This window comes from Amblyomma mixtum, chromosome 3, assembly GCF_055824585.1.
Source record: "Amblyomma mixtum isolate Tamu chromosome 3, ASM5582458v1, whole genome shotgun sequence".
NCBI lineage: Eukaryota > Metazoa > Arthropoda > Arachnida > Ixodida > Ixodidae > Amblyomma > Amblyomma mixtum.
The window spans coordinates 380,191,350-380,210,521 of NC_143014.1; the positions used below are offsets into that span (position 1 = coordinate 380,191,350).

General features: G+C 42.8%; 2 protein-coding genes and 1 long non-coding RNA gene across 21 annotated transcripts in view; 1 reads left to right on the plus strand and 2 right to left on the minus strand.

Annotated features, from left to right (window-relative positions):
- LOC149356978 (uncharacterized) overlaps positions 1-14,187 on the plus strand; it is a 23,035-nt gene extending 8,848 nt beyond the window's left edge. Inside the window, exon 3 of one of the 2 annotated variants that reach the window (XR_016291761.1) lies at positions 13,866-14,187. This is a non-coding gene — a long non-coding RNA (uncharacterized LOC149356978). Of the gene's footprint in view, positions 1-8,317; positions 13,483-13,865 lie in introns of those variants that run through there. The other variant, XR_016291760.1, reaches the window with a different exon arrangement.
- Positions 1-19,172, minus strand: part of LOC149356976 (uncharacterized) — a 592,868-nt gene that overhangs the window by 80,053 nt on the left and 493,643 nt on the right. For 17 of the 18 annotated variants that reach the window (XR_016291746.1, XR_016291745.1, XR_016291750.1 and 14 more), the window contains exon 1: positions 18,764-18,924. The exons of the other annotated variant lie outside the window; for it this stretch is intronic. Coding sequence is in view for 4 of the 17 variants with exons in the window: in XM_089584391.1 (XP_089440517.1) it covers positions 18,764-18,804 (41 nt within the window). In the remaining 13 variants the exon portion in view is untranslated. Of the gene's footprint in view, positions 1-18,763; positions 18,925-19,172 lie in introns of those variants that run through there. 18 annotated transcript variants of the gene reach the window in all.
- LOC149356979 (uncharacterized) lies at positions 1,246-2,681 on the minus strand. Its single transcript, XM_089584381.1, has 2 exons — positions 2,021-2,681; positions 1,246-1,962 (listed from the first exon to the last, which is right to left on the minus strand). Exons 1-2 carry the CDS (start codon positions 2,630-2,632, stop codon positions 1,921-1,923), a joined length of 654 nt encoding a protein of 217 aa, XP_089440507.1. The 5' UTR covers positions 2,633-2,681; the 3' UTR covers positions 1,246-1,920.

Genomic DNA, 19,172 nt, shown 5'->3' on the forward strand with positions numbered 1-19,172 from the left:
CCTGGTGGTAAAATTTCTTTTTTGAGCTTCGTAAAAGTCTCGTGTATTCGCAAAGACACGCGAAATACTTATCCCACCTTGAGACACTGGGAGAATGCTTTGCAAGACGGAAAAGACGTTTTTTTTTCATTAAAAGTTTTCTGAGGGCATTGGAAAACCAAGGTTTGCTGGCATCACCTCGAATGCGTACGAGGGGTACATATAGATGAATAAGTGATATTAATTTTTGTTTGAAGAGCAACCAGTTATCATTGACGGTTCTTGTGGAAGAGGACATACGAAAGTGATGGAAAAACTTGTCTAGCTCAGCAATGATACTTGGAACATCGGCCTTATTATAGTCACGAATGAATTTAACTGAAGGTTGACGAGTAGCGATGGGTATAGATAAGTTAAACAACAAGGTACAATGATCGCTGAAGCCCGGAATGGATGATAATGACTGGACACATTCAGGATCTGAAACAAGAACAAGGTCGAGGGTATTGTTTAGGCGAGTTGGAGTGTGAACTGTTTGCACAAGGTTAAAGGTAAGAACTAAGTTTAGAAACTCACTCGATTGGCCAGAATGTGCGGATAAGTTGTACCAGTCAATATCAGGAAAGTTGAAATCGCCGCATAGTAAGTAAGTTGCATGGGGATAACGGGTATTAAGGTCGAGTAGTATTGAGTACAGTTCATTAACAAATGAAATGTCGCTGTCTGGAGGACGATAGCATGCAAGCAATATGACTGTGCTGGACGGAAGCAATAACCTTATCGCAACGATTTCATGATTGCAGATGGGCAAAAGAGGAAAAGAAGGCGTGCTCGATTTTACAAAAACCAGTACACCACCTCCTCTCCGCATCACCCTATCGCGTCTGTGGACCGTGAAAGATCGCGTATCGTGCAGCAGCTCTTCGTTCGAGATGTCCGAGGTCAGCCACGATTCAGTAAATATAGCTATATCAGTATCGCTATCGTTTAGGAAGACTTCAACGGCATCTTTTTTGGGCAGATAGCTGCGGACGTTGGAAAGTAGAACTGCTAAGGTTTGATAACTCGGGGCTGCGTATGTCACTTGTGGTGACTGACGAAGTAGGTGTGGCGGAGGCCGATGAGCGGATGGCAAACGCTATAACTTCACTTCTTGGACAGAATCTGTTTCAGAGTTATAAATAAATTGACGGTCATTCATCAGGAGCTTGTCGAAACGGATCTTAAATGTGGTGCTTCTTCCTTGGGCGTAAGAAAAAAGCTTACTTCTGGCCATTCGCACACGTTTTGAGTAATCTTCGCGAATTGCAAAAGAAGTATTTTTTAGCTTCGGTCCTGCCGTTAAAATCCTTGATTTTTCCTTGAAACGGGCCAGTTTGACAACTATTGGGCGATTTTTCTCCTCTTGATAACGCCCTATCCTGTGCGCCCGTTCAATGTCATCAGGGCTGACGGTAAGGCTAAGTTTATCTGAACAAAAAGAAATAATCAGAGACTCAGACTGAGCCCAGGTTTCAGCGCGATCATCCTTAATTCCAAAAAAGATCAAATTGCCGCGGCGAAGGCGATTCTCTGCGTCATCATATTTGTCGGCAAGAACTTTAATTTCCGCAGAAAATTTTTCTACATTCGTTTGTGAAGTGCTAGAAGAATTGGGGTCGATTTGTTGATTCAGCTCGGCAATTTTTTCCAGTGCATCAACGCGAGAAGACAAGCGGCTGACCACACCTTCAATATCAGTTTGTGCAGCACGTATTTTTGCGAGTTCAGCAAGGACTATGGCTTGGGACTGTTCTAAGCGAAACAGTGTCTGCGAAATTGATTCAAGCGATACAGGTGTGTCCTCTTCTGTAGGACCAGGATTTAGTTCAACGTCACCCGAGAGGACAAGCAAGAGGCATACCAGGTGGGCGTTGAGACAAAAGTAACATGACAGGCACATTACTCTACGGTAGAAGTCAAGCAGGTCAGCGGGGCACGACACTGCGACCAAGAAGGGGTTGCTAGTACGGACAGAGTTGGCATGAGGTAGGTAACTAACCTGCGCAAAGAGTGGCGGTTTCATGACCACGTTCGTTGCAGTGGCGTGCCCCGAATGGCCCCAGAACGATAGCTGCATTTGTAGTCGAGGCGTGGCTCCTGTGGTGACGGTGGTGTGTGGTTGCCAGGCAGGCGTTTCGACTGTAGCTGGATGTGGCGGATGGAACGTGTCTTCTGCTGTCTTGGCGATGAACACGGGAAGCTGCGAAGCAGCCTCACCGAGGTGACGGGCGGTGGCGGGGTAGATGCTGCCAAGGCAGGAATTCAGCGCAGCAAAGATCCAAAGCAGGAAGGCCTGCGCAAAGAGTGGCGGTTTCATGACCACGTTCGTTGCAGTGGCGTGCCCCGAATGGCCCCAGAACGATAGCTGCATTTGTAGTCGAGGCGTGGCTCCTGTGGTGACGGTGGTGTGTGGTTGCCAGGCAGGCGTTTCGACTGTAGCTGGATGTGGCGGATGGAACGTGTCTTCTGCTGTCTTGGCGATGAACACGGGAAGCTGCGAAGCAGCCTCACCGAGGTGACGGGCGGTGGCGGGGTAGATGCTGCCAAGGCAGGAATTCAGCGCAGCAAAGATCCAAAGCAGGAAGGCCTGCGCAAAGAGTGGCGGTTTCATGACCACGTTCGTTGCAGTGGCGTGCCCCGTCTCTCTCGATCTGCAACTCGATCTGCACGTTGCTAGCATTCTTAGAAACTGCGACTTATTGCCCTGTGTGGCCGATTTCCCTAATTAAATCGAATTAACGTCCGGCTCCCGCCTTTTTTTTTTAATTCTCCCTCGTACGGTGGGCGGAGTCGACCAATGCGTGGAGTGCCTTTCAGCCAGCTCCGTGGAGGCTTTGCTTTCGTTTCATTTTGTTTTTTAGGTTTCCGGGAATAAATAGTTTCATTTGCAGATAATATAACCGCAAAATAAGCCCGCAGAAATAAAAATATGCGCGGACTATTTGCTTCTACGGACTACTACGTATTACTCCGCGAATGGCAGAGCGGCAAGCCGCCACGGGACTGGGTGAAAGGCACTCCCCGAGTCGGTCGACTCCGCCCACCGTACGAGGGAGAATTAAAAAAAAAAGGGCGGGAGCCGGACGTTAATTCGATTTAATTCGGGAAATCGGCCACACAGGGCAATAAATCGAAGTTTCTAAGAATGCTCGGAACGTGTAGATTGAGTTTCCGCGGCAAAAAGACGAGTTCAGATTCCTCTTCAGTGCACCTTTAACGGTTGTCTTGCCTTCGCATTACATGCCCTGCCCAAGCCCATTTGTTCCACTTGATTTCCACTAGGATGTCATTAACCCGCGTTTGCTCCCTCACCCACTCCGCCCTCTTCCGATCTCTTAATGTTACGCCTATCATTTTTCTTTCCATAGCTCGCTGCGTTGTCATTAACTTAAGCTGAATCCTTTTCGTTAGCCTTCACGATTCTGCTCCATAGGGGAGTGCCGGTAAGATACAGCTGTTGTATACTTTTCTCTTGAGGGATATTGGTAAACTGCCATTCATTATCTGAGAGAACCTGTCATATGTGCTCCACTCCAATCTTTTCCTTCTAGTTATTTCCCTGCCATAATCCAGATCAGTGGTCACTACAGCCCTAAGTAGACATATTGCCCTACCAATTCTAGCATCTTGCTACCAAATGTGAAGTGCTGTTCCCTTGCGAGACAGCTGAACATTACTTTGGTTTTCTGCATGTTATATTTTAGGTAAGTCATTGATGATGATGTGCAATTCATCTCTTGAGTGACTTAGCAAGGCAATATCATCAGTGAATCGCAGATCATTAAGTCATTCTCCATTGACTCTTATCCCCAACTGTTCCCAATCCAGTCCTCTGAATGCCTCCTTCAAAGAGGCGACACCAGCCTGAGCACTTCGAATGCCACCTCGACGCCAGCTACCTAGACGCCCCTGACTGGACCCATGCAATGCTTCATCAGCACCGAACCATGAGCACGAACGCCGAACGCTAGTAGACTGGGTGTTCCCGGGTCGTGTGTATTGGTAGTCTTTGTGTTTTGTGTTAGTTTTGTGTGCTTGTGTTTGTGTCACGTAGGGTGTATTAAATGTGCATGTGTGTGGGTACACCTGTCGCCTAGTCTATTCTTTCGGCCCGAGTGTTCTTGGGGGGTCCGTGACATTGTGGCGATGTTGAAGCAAATCCTGGCCCAACTGAAAAACAAATGCTATTGGAATTGCTAGAAGGCCAGAGCAAGATTAATTTGACAATGTAGGGCTTGCAGGCATCTGAAAACATAATTGAGAACAAACTTTCCAGTTTAATTGAGCATTCGTAATTGATGGTATTGAGAAACTGCTCTCGAGCCTAAATGTCTTAGCCACGAAGGTAAAAGACATAGAATCGGCAATATCAGAACTTCAGGAGCGGCTCACTACAGTTAGGAACCAGATAGACTGTTTAGGAAACAGAGGCAGCAGAAATAACCTGATCATTTACAGTATAAAAGAGCTAAGCGAGGAGACTAGTGACGACCTGGAAAAGGAAGTAATTGATGGTGTTTTTATGGAAAGACTAGGTTTAACAGGGAGTGGTGTCGAAAAATGTCTCAGGACGAGTTAAAAGAAAACGAACAAGACGCGACCACTCATTTTGAAACTCCTCGACTTGCATGAAAAAATGTCAATATTACGATCATGCCATTAACTCAAACGTGGCCAAATCCTGTTCTGGTGAGGGAGTGCATTGTCAGTTCTGGACACCAAGATCAGACCACACCACAGGCCTGGTTGTGCAATTCGATCAACATGTTTTTTTTTTTTTTAACCCGGTGGAGAATTGCGTAGCACCGAGATTCGAACCCGGTAGTCTTGCAGGTGAGGCAGATGCTCTACTGCTATGCTATCACTGCCTTCATTAATGTGCCTTCGTTCACTGTATTCTTAAAATGCACGGTATAGTAAATATATGTTTTCGATACGGATACTCCAATTCTTTCATTTTTGGCAAGCGATACCTAATACCGATACATAAAATAGTATAGAAGATATATGTATCTTCAATACTGCCCATGCCTGTTGCTAGATGAAACGGTGGTGATGCTATACCATAAAACTATGGGTGAGCAAACGTTTAAAAACTTGTAATAGCGAATCATCATGTTATTCAATACTCTGAACGCCTTCAATAGTACACATTCAAAATTATGTGAAATGGTTTGAATATGCTCATTTGTTCTCGAATAGTTTCTGTATAACGGGCATGAAGCTTGAATCAGGCACACCATAGTTTTCTTTGAAGACCGTTTTAAAAACAGGGTTCACTACAACACCACACAGCATTTTGCTGGCACTGGTCTGCATGAGATAGAGGCTTCAGTTTTGTGACGGCATCCATTTGTGTGGTGGGGTTCACAATGCTCACTCATGGCCCCCAAGATTGGGCAACGCAACAATGTTCTGGCAGGTTTAGCAAATGGCCCTGATCTCTGAGGCCATACTCATAGGTATTTCTTGCCTCATGTGTTTATTGATGCAGGGTGTTGGTTTATTTGCTGTTGCAATCAATAGTAAGTAGTTTTATCAAACATGGTAAATGGAAGGAAAAAGATTTTTGCTAGCCCCGGCATCTGCCATTGCTGCTGGAAGCACCTGAGCTGGGGCAGCGGAAATAAAGGACAGCAGGCAGTGTGTAGAAGTGAAATGGAAGAGGTACACTGTAATAAATCTATTTACATATTAACATAATAACATATATACAAGTCGCACGAGCATGAAGGTCTTGCAGAGCATAGTGCAATCAATAGCAAATGTATTTTTTCCTATACATTGGACATGATAGAGTTTATATTCTTAGTGCTGCATAGCCCTTAGCTGAGGTCACCACTGCGGTTTTTTGACAGCTGTAGCTAAAAATTGATAAATTATAGCTTAGCAGCGTGCTACAATGCCACCACTTTCGCTTCGCTGTTTTACATCATATTTGTTTCATACAAATATTCGCTCAAGTGGCAAAATAGTGAATATTTGTGAAGTTATTGTATTCGTATTCTATCCACTTTTCAGCTTTACTTCCGTATTTGATTCAGTTTTGAAAAATTGCTAACGCACACCCTTGCATAGAAAGCAGCTAGCAGTATTTTTTGTTTGTCAGTCTTCCAGCAACTCACTTATTGAACTGCTCCTGATGCTCCTATTATGAGCTGAAAAGAGCTTTTGTTGAGTGCACCGAAATTGTCACTAGTGGCAGTCTGCGGAGGTCAAGGGACTGTGCCTGTCATTACACATTTTTAATTTCTAGGATATTACAGTTACAAGTGAAAGTTCGGCAAGTTGGTGCATTTTTATTTTTGAGCATACTCAGCTGACTTACTGCAGAAGACAAAAGAATAAGCAGTCAGTGGTACACATGCTGAACTTGCTATGAGTTTGTTCTTTCCCCTGTTTTGTTTATTGCGGTTTAACGTCCCAAAGCAACTCAGGCTATGAGGGACGCCATTCTTTGCCCCTGTATCAGCCTTCCTAAACTTCAGACTTCCTAAACTGAATGATATTTGAAAATTCTGCACTGCAGAGTGCTGTCTACACCTCTTCCAGTGCATGTAATAGGTGTGCAAGAGCCCAATTTGCAAACTTGTTTGGCAAATCCAGCATTAGGGGTGTGCAAACAGCGTTATTTCGAAATTGAATCGAATACAAGTAGGCCAGCTTTGCGAATAAAACATGAATAATGTACTTAAAAACCTAATCGAACAGGAATCTAACAGTGAAAGGACCAAATGAAATATGAATTGAATATACGTGCGATTATTTGCTACTTTGAAGTTGCTTGTGCAGACTTGTGCAAATATTAGTGCAAAACAAATGTTTATGTGAAACTAGGAATCACCAACAGCTATGCTATAAGTCATGGAATTACAGCTGTAGCAATCGAAAGATGCAGCACCGATGTCCTCCAGGGGACATGCAACATGAAGTCTGTATGTTACCACTATGATCTTTAGGAAATTTGCATAGGGCATTTACCTTTTGCTACCGATGATGACAGCATACAAACTAATGCAATATCTCGGTTGATGAGAGGGAGGACAGTTTAGGTCATGACCTCAGAGACTGGGCAAACCAGGCTCAGCTCTGCAGCATCGCACAATCTTGAAGGCGATATGTGAGCATTATGAATGCCGTCTCACGAATGAACTGCGTCGTGGTGCTGGACCCTCCTTTGTGCACAGACAGATAGCTACAACATGTTGTGCGATGCCAGATCTGTTTGACGTGCTCTATTCGAACTTGCTTATGATTAGCAAACTTGAGAACAGATTCAGTTCGTTCCAAATAATTTTGAACATACGCTGTTTCATTCATTCACCAAATAAAATACCAGGATATTCGATTCGGTATTTAAAAATTTTCAGTATTCACATAAGAGACCTACATGATGTTATAATCCTTTTTTTTTTTGCTGTACTATGCAGTCTCCCCTTGATATTTTGTGTATATACAGGGCGTCCTATTTAGTTCAATACAAATGGTCTATTGAACATTGCATTCGCTATACACCACAGCTTTGGAAGTTGAATAATCTGACAGGCTGATGCCTCAGTCAAGTCAAATGTAAATAATAAATGCTTATCCATCTAACCTCTTCAGACTGGCTTTTTAAATCCTGCATTTAGGTCAAATCTATAGGGAATAACTTGGCACACCCTGTATGCCATGAGCAAACATATTCTTTAAAGATAACTGAAATGATGCAGTGGCTTCTCACAGTATGTCCAAATGCTACTAGAGTTTAGCGAGGCTGGAAATAAAAGCAGCGTTTTACCGTACCATAACAGATGCTGGCGCCACATTCTGCAACTCCTTTTTAAAAATTTATTTCTCGTCAACAAAAAACAATTTTCTAGTTTTTTTTATATGTGAAACTAATTGAATGGGTTGACCATTTGGATTTTTTTTGTCTAGCACCGTTGCCCACTTAGTTTTCTGGTCCACAATGTGGTCGTTTTCAGAGAAATCGATATACTTGTAATTAAATTACAGAACAACACAAGGTTCAAGTTTAATGCAAACAGTGCTATGTCAAGGTTTCAGGCAAAATTCCAAAAAAGTTTGCTTAAATTTAGATTCCAAGTTTAGTTCAAAAATGCGGAAATTTTCAAATTTTTTTCCTGTTAAGCACTTCCATTTGAAACCAAAATGGCATCATCCACGGTTTATTTTTTGAGGCATGAGAGAGCATCTCAATACCAGACTACATGCGGAGAGAAACTTTGCCGGCAGAACAGTTCCTGAACAATAATTTTCGCAAAATGCCCACTCACCGTTCCTGCTGTTCCAGGTGCTGGTGCTCACCGGCTATCACCTGCCTGTTTCACCGACTTGCCGACCGGTTCCGCAATCTTGCGGCGCTAGCTGGTTTCTGGATGGCTGCGGCTGCTCATCCGATCATCTGTGCGCACCCCTGCCGATTTTGGACACTTTCGACGGTCGGGCCTGGCAACATGCTACATTATCAGCTGACGAGGACACCTACATAATGCACTCGGATTTCACCGCCCCCTTGGGCCACGGCACTGCTCACGAAATGCCTCGCCACTCACCGTTCCTGCTGTTCCAGGTTGGTTATTACGAGTGTTCTTGTTACCGTGATGATGATGTCTGTCTTGTAGCAGTGTCGTGGCCACCCCATATTCTGAAACGTTTCCGCTCGGCGGCAGTGTACATTTGGCGCATTTTGGTCCTGGGTGGGGACGTTGAAACTAACCCAGGCCCTATGACGAAGGGCCAAGAGGAAAAGCTCGAACTGGTATATGAAACTGTTCAAAGGCTTGAGATGAACCACACGAATATCCTCGAAAGTGTTAACAAGATTCTTACAATTCATATTGGCTTGCAAAATGAAATGAAGACTTTAAACGATCGTGTGCATGAACTTGAACTTAAAATCGAGTCTATTCCAGTTCTTCAAAGTGACTTACAGTCTTTAGCTACCCGTGTGCAGGAACTGGAACTTAAAAAACAGTCAGTGCCTACCACAGTATCTGCCACGAGTTGTACACACGATGTATCCAACATTCAAGTAAAACTTGACGACCTGGAAAATCGTTCCCGCCGGTCTAACATTCTTTTTTATGGTGTTCAGGACACTGATGAGTCTGAAACTTGGGAAGACTCTGAGCGTCTTGTGAACGAATTCTGTACTAGCAAACTTGGTATCACGTTGTCTTCCTTAGCCCGTGCTCACCGCATAGGCCGTTTTTCTCAGGAAAAAAAGAGACCCATTATTGCAAAGCTGTTCAACGAAAAAGAAGTCGAAACGCTTATGAGTAAGGGCTATAAACTCAAAAATACCGATTTCAGCATTTCGCGAGATTACTCGAAAACGGTTCGTGAGAAACGCAGCCAACTGTGGAAGTATGCCAAATCAGTAAAAAAAGAAGGTGACAAGGTCCGTTTGTCTTTTGATAAACTGCTTATCAATGGTGTCTCGTATTTCTGGGATGATCAAACCAGTAGCGCAGTGCGCGTGTCCCTTGCCTGACGCATCCCTTCCAGTTCTCGTAAAGTGGCTGGCAAACCACCCGGGCGGCCAAACGCGCAGCGTTGCTCCAATTACGATGTCAGTTTTCTGTACACTAACATAAGGAGTGTTCTTTCTAAAAACGTAGCTCTTTCTTCTTTAATTGATTCATGCTGCTCCTCGGTCATCGCGCTTACCGAGACTTGGTTAAATGACATGGTTCCTGATGATGTCATTTTCGCCTGTGACTCCGAATTCAACATATTTCGTTGTGACCGCACGGGCCGTAGAGGTGGCGGTGTTCTTCTGGCTGTCAATAAAGTGCTCACTGCTGTGCCTATCGAGGTCACGTCGTACATAGAATCGGTATGGGTTCGGTTGAGTTGTGGTCCCACGGTCGCCATCATTGGCGTCATTTACCGCCCTCCGGACATGAATTCTTCATTCGCAAGTCAGTTTTCTAATTTACTAAGCGATCTTACTTGTCGTTTCCCGAATTCAAGCTTACTTTTACTTGGTGACTTTAACTTTCCGGCTATTAACTGGTCGTCTTTAACAGCTCCTGCCAATGATCCCGAAGCTCAGGCTTTCCTCCAGTCCTGTCTCGATTTCTCTTTGCAACAACTTATTTCTGAACCTACGCGTCGTTCCGCCACTACAGCCAATATTCTCGATCTTATCTTGACAAGTGATCCTTACCTTTGCTCCAACATTGCGCTCTTAGAAGGCCTTTCCGACCATTCCATAATCACGGGTAACCTGAATTTTATGCCCCATAAAAAGGTAACTCGTACTAAACAAATAAGGTGCTACAACCGAGCAAACTTCGGCGAAATAAACGCTCAGTTGTCAATCTTTGCTGATCATTTTCTTCACGATTTTTCGTCACGCTCCGTGGAAACGAACTGGAACCTGTTCAGCGTGAAACTTGCTACTCTCATTGACAGATTCATACCCGTCATCAGTATCCCTTGCACTAACACAGCGCCTTGGTTTAGTAGGCATCTACGTCGCCTTAATAACAAGAAAAAGCGCCTTTACAGACAAGCCGACAAGAACAGACACTCCGAATCTTGGCAACGGTACAAACTATGTGATAAGGAATATCAGTCTGAGTTGATATCTGCACGTAGGCACTTCTTCACACACGATCTACCGGCAATGCTAACAAACAATCCACGGAAGTTCTGGCAGATAATAAACCCCGCTAATCATCCTGACATTACTCTTACTAACGCGGAAGGCAGCAGTGTTCCAGTGGCCGAATGCGCCGAACTTTTCAATAACGCATTCACATCCGTTTTTACCCGTGAAGATCTCCCTCTACCTCCTATTTCTGTCAGCACTTCTAATACATCAATGTCCGAAATATTTATCAGTGAGACCGGTATCTTATCCTTACTAGGGAAGCTTAAAACAACATCAGCATCAGATCACCTTGGCTTTAATAACAAAATACTCAAAAATTCATCTGATGGTATTCATCGCATCTTGTCCGCTATTTTTTCACAATCTCTATCATCAGGCGTGATTCCGCTGGACTGGCGCCTAGCTAAAGTTGTGCCAATTTTCAAGTCTGGCGATCGTTCCTCACCACTAAATTACCGACCCATTTCATTAACTAGCACTGTTTGCAAACTTCTTGAACACGTAATTCACTCTCAGGTAATTAACTATCTTGAAGAACATAACATTATCTTTAAATATCAACATGGGTTCCGTAAAGGCTACTCTTGCGAAACGCAACTTGCCGGATTCATTCAAGACATACATTCATCGATTGATGCTGGCATTCAAGTAGACTCCATATTTCTAGATTTTTCTAAAGCTTTCGACAGAGTACCACACAACCGGTTATTAATGAAACTAGCACTGCTTAATATTAACCCTCTTGTCATTGCATGGGTTAAAGATTTTCTCTTTTCCAGGTCTCAATTTACAACTGTCAATAACCACAATTCGTCTTTCAGCCAAGTACACTCTGGCGTCCCACAAGGAAGTGTGCTTGGCCCCTTACTTTTCCTAATATTTATCAACGATTTACCGGATTCCATTTCTTCCCATATCAGACTTTTTGCTGATGATTGTGTAATTTATCGCAAAATTTATTCTAACACCGATTGCCAATCCCTTCAATCTGACCTTGATTCAGTAACAGCATGGTGCTCAACCTGGCTTATGCAACTTAATCATTCAAAAACTAAATTGATGTCTTTTACTAACCGAATGTCTCGAATTCAAACAGCATACTCCTTAAATAATACCTCACTCGAGCTAGTCACCACGTATAAGTACTTAGGACTTCAACTTCATTCAGACTTAGCATGGAACCACCATATTAACCTTATGCTTGCATCTGCTAATCGGTCATTAGGTCTCTTAAAACATAACCTAAAGCATGCTCCTCCTCACCTCCGTGCTCATGCCTATACCACTCTAATTCGACCTAAAATTGAATATGCCTCGGCTATTTGGGACCCTTACCAATCTTACCTAATAAATAACATTGAATCATTGCAGAACCGCGCCGTTCGTTTTATTTACTCCGATTATTCACGTAACACCAGCGTCACAGCCTTAAAGAAACGCGCAGGTCTCCAGGATCTATGTCTCCGCCGTAAAATTGCACGACTGTCACTTTTTCATAAGCTTTATCATCATCCATCACTTCATAACGACTTTTTTTCTTCGCCTACTTCGATTTTTGACCGCCGCGATCATCCCTTTAAAGTTAGACGTTTCACGTGCAGAACATTTATCTATGCGCATTCATTCTTACCACGCACAATATCTGACTGGAACACTCTGCCTTCACATATCGCAACCACCACTGATCCTGATAAATATTTTAAACTTATATCTTCAATAACTACTGCTTAACTCTTCGCATACATTGTTATTTTATTTGTTCATGGCTTCCTTTTTTGCAGGGTTTGTTACTAAAAAGATTCATTGTATTAGTGTTCTGTTTGTATAATTTCAATAATGCAGTAATCTTCGTTCTTTGCCGCGCTGCCATTCTTTTGATTCTTTTGCTTACTTATATGTCATGCAAAGTGTCTTATTTGTGCTTTTGATTGATTCTTTTGCTTACTTATTTCATCCAGTGTGCCTTATTTGTGCTTTTGTTGTTTGTTTTATATTTGTGGTTTTTCTTTTATTCTGTTCAATTGCCTGTGCCCCCCCCTATGTAATACCCTCTCGAGGGCCTTTAGGGGTATTCTGTATAAATAAATAAATAAATAAAAATGAAGATGATCTCTTACACTTTGGAACATGATATTTGGAGAAAAAATTTTTTTCTTCGAAAGGTCTCTACACTTCTGTTGGGACTGGTCTTAACTGGCACGAATTTCCTCAGCCAAATCTAAAAAATTTGGCGCATCTCCTTTCATGTGGAATGACCCTGCTGTCCCCAAATTTTATTTTTAAAATCAACTGGGAAGTACTGTAAAAAAATTGTTTCATGAACCTCGGCGGCTGTGAATTGTGACGAAACATTCAAGAAACAGGCAATTTTCTCTTAAGGTTTTCTGCCTAGATACTTGCCTTCTTCAACTATACTTCTTCACAACAGTTTTATCTTTTTTGGAGCACTTGTTTTGTTGCACTCCTAGGACCACAGCGGCAGGTCTAGGCAACCTTTGTTTTTCACATTTAAAAATTTTAAACTTCTTGTATGAAATTGTCGTCTCACTTGAATATGTCAACAAACACTGAATCTCAAAAATTCAAAACAAATATTTGACCTTTGCAAAACAAAAAAATTACATGACTTCACCCTGCAAGCTGCACCCTGCAGAATGCTGAACTAGCCTTCTGCCACATTTTCTTAGCTTTGCAGCCTTTTCATAAGATTTAGGAAAAATATATATCAAAATAATTTTCTGCACATAAAACAGTGACATTTGATGAGTAAAATTATTTTTAAATTGCTAAAAAAAATTCATGTAGATACAGCTAGAAGGGTCAGGGTTCGGGCTAGTGGGTAGTCAACATGAGGATCCATAGCGCACAAAATTGAAGGGACACAACACAAGCTCTAGTCTCATTCGAAGTGTTGTGTCCCTTCAATTTTGTGCGCTATGGATCCTCATACTGCTAGAAATAAAGTAAATTTTGCTGAAAGCTGTGTCCCTTCAAATGGAGATGTGGTACAGACTGCTGGGCACATTACGTTGACTTGAAATCGTATCATTTACATCAAGTGCCGTACTGCTTGCTACTTTGCCTTTCTGACTGGTTCTCACGTTTCCTTGTCAAGTGCGAGTGAACTTTTAAAATGAGCAAGGTGCCACCTCTTTTTGACAGTAGAGCGGTACATGACCAGAAATGTAGTTTGAAGCAGCGATCATTTTTGTTGCAGTCACTAAACGGCGACACACTGATTGGAAATATGCAGAAATCAAGCTTCTTGACACTTCAGCAGCCGACTGTGATAAAGGAACACCTTTACTGTGAGACTGTTTATTGGCATGGGTACACTCCAGAAATGCCACCTTCTAGCCCTCTTAAATAGCCACTGTCTGCAAGTTACTGCATCTGTTCTACCATGGCCAAAATAAAGGTGACCCCCTGCCATCACTAGTATCCTGAGAGTCTTCCTATACATTGCTCCCACTATAGTGGCAGTGTTTGTCGTGCTGTTCATCCTTTGATACAGGCACAGCAGTAGAAGATGCATGCAAAGCTAGTGGGCTTCCTCATAACAGGAGCATTGAAAGGACTCTGAAAATGAGCACCGACACTTGTTTGGCTGGCTGCTGTTTACTTCAGAAAGTTTTGCATAATACCTTTTCTATGAGCTCAACTTACTGCTCTACCATTTTTGCATTTGTTTTGTCATAGCAGGGACGAGGGATGTTTCTTAGGAAGGCCATACATATCATGCAAAACCAGGTGGTGTTTTTTGGATACTGTATGGTTATACAGGCATGCCTCGTTAATTATGGCACATTGGTCCTCCATCAAAACTGTCCATAACAAATTGGGAAGAAAAATAAAACAAACACACATTTATTCAGATATATACACTAAGATTACAGTATGCTTTTCTGCATAACAGCAAGCGGTGAATTCCAAATTATAATCTTGGATACTTGAACATTTTCCCGGTCACAAAAATTGCACTGCAGTGCGAAATGCCTCCCAGGCCTTGAGAGACATGATATCAGGATTAGCACTGGGTGTCCGATTCTGCGTTTGCTGTTGCATTCACAATGGCCCTGTAGATGACTTGTTGTTCACCAGTTCCTGGGTCTACTGCATCAGCTGCAGGCATTCCTGAAGACTTGCAAGGAGGATGTCATTGATGCGCACATTCATTTGCCTGTGACCTTCCTGCGAGGAATGCTATTTCTTGGCTGATCTGTGACAATGATGGTGAGCCAATGTATAGGTGGGCTTTGTTGGCTTTGCGGAATCCTTTTAGGTTTGTGTGTGCATTTGCACCTTTTGTACTGGAGTCATAGATTCCCTGGTACACCTATCTGTTTGCATATGGTTCTCTGTTCATGACAGCACCATCTGCATGTTCCCTGACCAAATCCCAATTCTGATGTTGCTCCACAATGACAGACACTGCACTGCTGAGTTGAGCCATTCCCCAGTCCTGCAGTATCGATGCTAGAGTGTGTGTCAAAGCTGAGGTCAAGCGTGGGACCTGTCTAACTCCCAAAGTTTAATTTCAGTTTCATCCCTCATTGGTTGGACTAAAATTGTTCCTGCTGCTTATACCTATAAATTTAGAGCTTCGAACTGCTGTTAAGCTGAGTTCTTCTGCGCTTAACTGCAGTCATATCTCAAGACCAAACATTGCTTAATTTGCAACGCAGGTTGGCGCAACAGAAGTTGAGGAAGTTTCCATTCTTTTCTTACAATGTTTAAACATTTATGGAGGTGGCCATTTGAACATTTATCTTCACATCCTGCAGCCTCAGGTGAAACTGTGGCATGAGGAGATGAAAGAAAAAATATACCCCAGTGTGCCCTTCTAAACACCTGCCCAATGACAGCAGAATCTAATATACAATGAATATTGTGCAGTGAAGTTTTTTTCCCTTCCATGTATCTTTGAACATTTTTTTTTCCAGAAGTGGTTGCCCCCGTCATCCAACAAAGTACTGCAGCTTGTGCTATGCACGAAAAAACCACTGACATTATTTCGCTGTCTGATTTTCTTCAAGCTATGCGACAGCTAAGGTGCCCTGGAGACTATATCAGTGAAGCCTTCAGCAACATTGGCCAAAATGCAGTTAAGGTACTGTGCTTCTGCTAAGTGTGCATTGTTTGAGGACCTGATGCCAACATGGTGTGAACATGACATTCAAGAGCTGTCTTCACGATAGCTGTCTTGACAAGTTTACGGTGGAATGAATTGTACAGAAGCAGTCCTTTATTAAGGCACTGTCTCCTCATTGCTCATCAGAGCAACCAAACTGCCATATATATAGCCAAGAGAAAATCAGACAGTGATGCAGTGTCAAAGTGGTTGTTTTCTGTGCCAGACGAGCTGCAATCGTTATGCCAGATGACTAGGCCAGCCATTTCTTGCATGAAAAGAATGTGAAAAAAACAAACATAATATCAGATTTGTTCAGTGCACAGGATTCACTGTACATTGGATCCCGCTGTCTTAGGTACGGTTTCTTCAACGGCAGACTGGGGTACATTAAAATGACTGTTTTCACGAGCATTGCAAAAATGTCAGTCACAGAATGGTGGTTTCCTCAACTTTCGTTGCAGAGTATGCAGATGCCAACATACCTTTGACATATTGTCACGGGAAGAAGCATTTCTGATAAACCGAGAAATTGTCTGAGCAGAAATAATTCCTAGTCTGAAAAGAAAAAAATGCACGTCTACTCCATCCGACATTTTACTGCAAAAACCTGCAGTCATGATGATGCTTATGCATTCACAGTGCCAGCACTCTTTACTGCACAAGTCTGTGCAAGAGTGCGAACAGTAAATGGCAAGCAGCAGCAGCAGTGTGTCATCCTTTCCTCTGTCTTCACTGTCTGTGTACTTAACCAAAAATAAAAATTACTAGTACTGATGCTGCGAGACCAGACCCCTTCTCAACGAACAAGACATTTCCTACAATGTACTTCGCACCAAGGCACTGCGAGTTCTCTGTTCGAAACATAAGTTAAGGAACTGGACAACTCTTCTGCACAGTGCGGATGTTAAACGAGTGATGTATTCCTTCCAGTCCTCATAAACTGGCAGTCAAACCACACTCTCAGTCACGTGCAGCGCCACACTGATTTAGATGTTAGCACACACACGAAAACAGCGCGAACTTCACGAAGGACGCAGAAAGGATGGACGAGACACATGTTAGTTTCCTGTAAACTAACATAAGAAGCGTTCCATCTGAAAATAAGGCTCTTTCTTCACTAATTGATTCATGCAGTTTGTCTATCATTGCACTTACCGAGACCTGGTTAAATGACACGGTTCCTGACAATTGCATTTTCCTCTGCGACTCCGAATTTAACATACTTCATTGTGACCGCGTAAGCCGTAGGGGTGTACTTCTTGCCATTACAAAAAGAAGTCACTGCTGTGCTTAATGAGGTCATGTCATGCCTCGAGCCAGTGTGGGTTCGTGTGAAATGTGACTCTACGGATGTCATTATTGGTGTTTACCACCCTTCTGACATGAACATTTAATCTCATGTGAATTCTGCAAAATGTTAAGGGAAGTTACTGTTCAATTTCGTAATTCAGGCTTACTATTAATAGGTGATTTTAACTTTCCAGCAATTAGTTGGTCCTCACTAACAGCTCCAGCTAATGATCCTGAAGCTCAGGCTTTCCTCCAGTCTTGCCTTGTTTTTTTATTGCAACAACATATTTCTGAACCCACGCGTCATTCTACCACAGTTCTTGATCTTATCCTAACCAGTAAACCTTTGTTCCAATATTACGCTTTTAGAAGGCCTTACTAATTGTTCCATAATCACGGGAAATCTCAATTTCGAGCCCCACAAAAAAGCAACTCGCAACAAACAAATCAAGTGCTACAACCGAGCCAACTTCGCCAAAATAAATGCTGAGTTGACAGTTTTTTCTGAGCACTTTCTTCTCAGTTTTTGAACACGTTCAGTGGAGGTCAACTGGAACCTGTTCAGTAATAAACATGCTGCTCTCATTGACAGATTCATGCACTAACACTGCGCCTTGGTTTAATCGGCACCTACTTTGCCTAAACAAAAACAAAGAAAGCCTTTACAGACAGGCTGACAAAAACAGGCACTGAAACGCTACAAAGCATGTGATAAAGATTATCAGTTGATGTCTAATTTGCTCACTAAAATGGTGTCATTGCATGGGATCAATTTTGAGAAGGAAGCATTCGAGTATTTTTTATTTACTTACACATACTGCTGTCTCTTCTGTTAGAGGCATAACAGGGATGGGTTACACAGCATTTGATTACAGCAATGTCAAAGAAATGGTATGGCAGTTCTTTTTGAAACTGATTATTCGGCAATGCACACAGAGAACCATCCAAGTTATTCCATAATTTAACATTCTGTGGACCATGATATGCCAGCGTGAGCCATTTTTGCAAGCCACCCAAGAGAAACACATTAGGTAAAAAATGGTGAGGCATAGTAGTGACATCATTGTTAAAGAGTGCGGAAAGAGGGGACACATGAAAGGAAGACAAGCAACACAACTGCTGAAGAAAATGGATCATTACCAACTCGCCCAAACAGAATTAGTGCTGCTATGTTCACTTTGTTTCAAGAACTGGTGAGCGGTTTCGGCAGCTTTGCCTTGTACCATTCTTTTTAGTTTTCATTTACCCACTGCAGTACATTTTTCACATTCACACTGCTCTGATGTAATAACCACCAGCCCTTCTGACATGTATGATCTTGACAAAACCCAACGAAATTTGGGTGCGCAGAAAAACCCATATACATGCGCCATAACCCATAGCAACATTTGCAAGGCAATCATGAGAGAACATGCACGCTCCATTCACTGGCGTAATGCCAGGAAACTGGTACACAAGGCACAGCAATGAAGTTTTTCCTATACAGCCACATTCCGCAAACTTTTGAGGCTGACAAAACAGAAGCACAAGCAGCACAAGGTCATGACTGTGAGTCAAGATTTCTGGATGATAAAAGAAAAGTAAATGATAAAATAAAAGTGACCATAAGGTACCTCAACCGCTGTTTTCTCATAAATTAGTACAGTACCAAAGAAGGCCGTGTAGGCAGCTGCGCAGCACGGAGAGCTCACCTGAACTGGTTCCAACGTGTCATATTCGAACGCTGCAGCATGACTTTTTGTTTACGCTTAAAAATGCATTTAGTGTTACAACTGCACAATAAACTGAAGCTGGCACGTACACGACCGCAACAAAAACACGAACAGCACCAAACCAGCCACGGATATAAACAACCCGCGGCACGCAGAGAATGATGCTGATGTCGATAGGCAGGCCGTCCCAGGCAGATGGCGGTGCAGCGCCACCTACGAAATGCATTTTTTTTTTTGCAACTGCTGCGAAATGCGCTGGAAGCATGGCTCAAAATTCGTAAGAAACGACACCACAATAGCACTATAAAAATAATTAGAGCTGACACCAAAAATAACGAAAGAATAGATTTTACACAAAACTGCCAACCATGAAATCAAAACCGAAACT

Bases quoted from the DNA above. Each gene is read 5' to 3' on its own strand.
- LOC149356979 (XM_089584381.1), bottom strand. From the start codon at position 2,632: ATGAAACCGCCACTCTTTGCGCAGGCCTTCCTGCTTTGGATCTTTGCT. The intron at 1,963-2,020 runs GTTAGTTACCTA...TCTTGGTCGCAG, and splicing joins AACCGCCACTCTTTGCGCAG to TGTCGTGCCCCGCTGACCTG.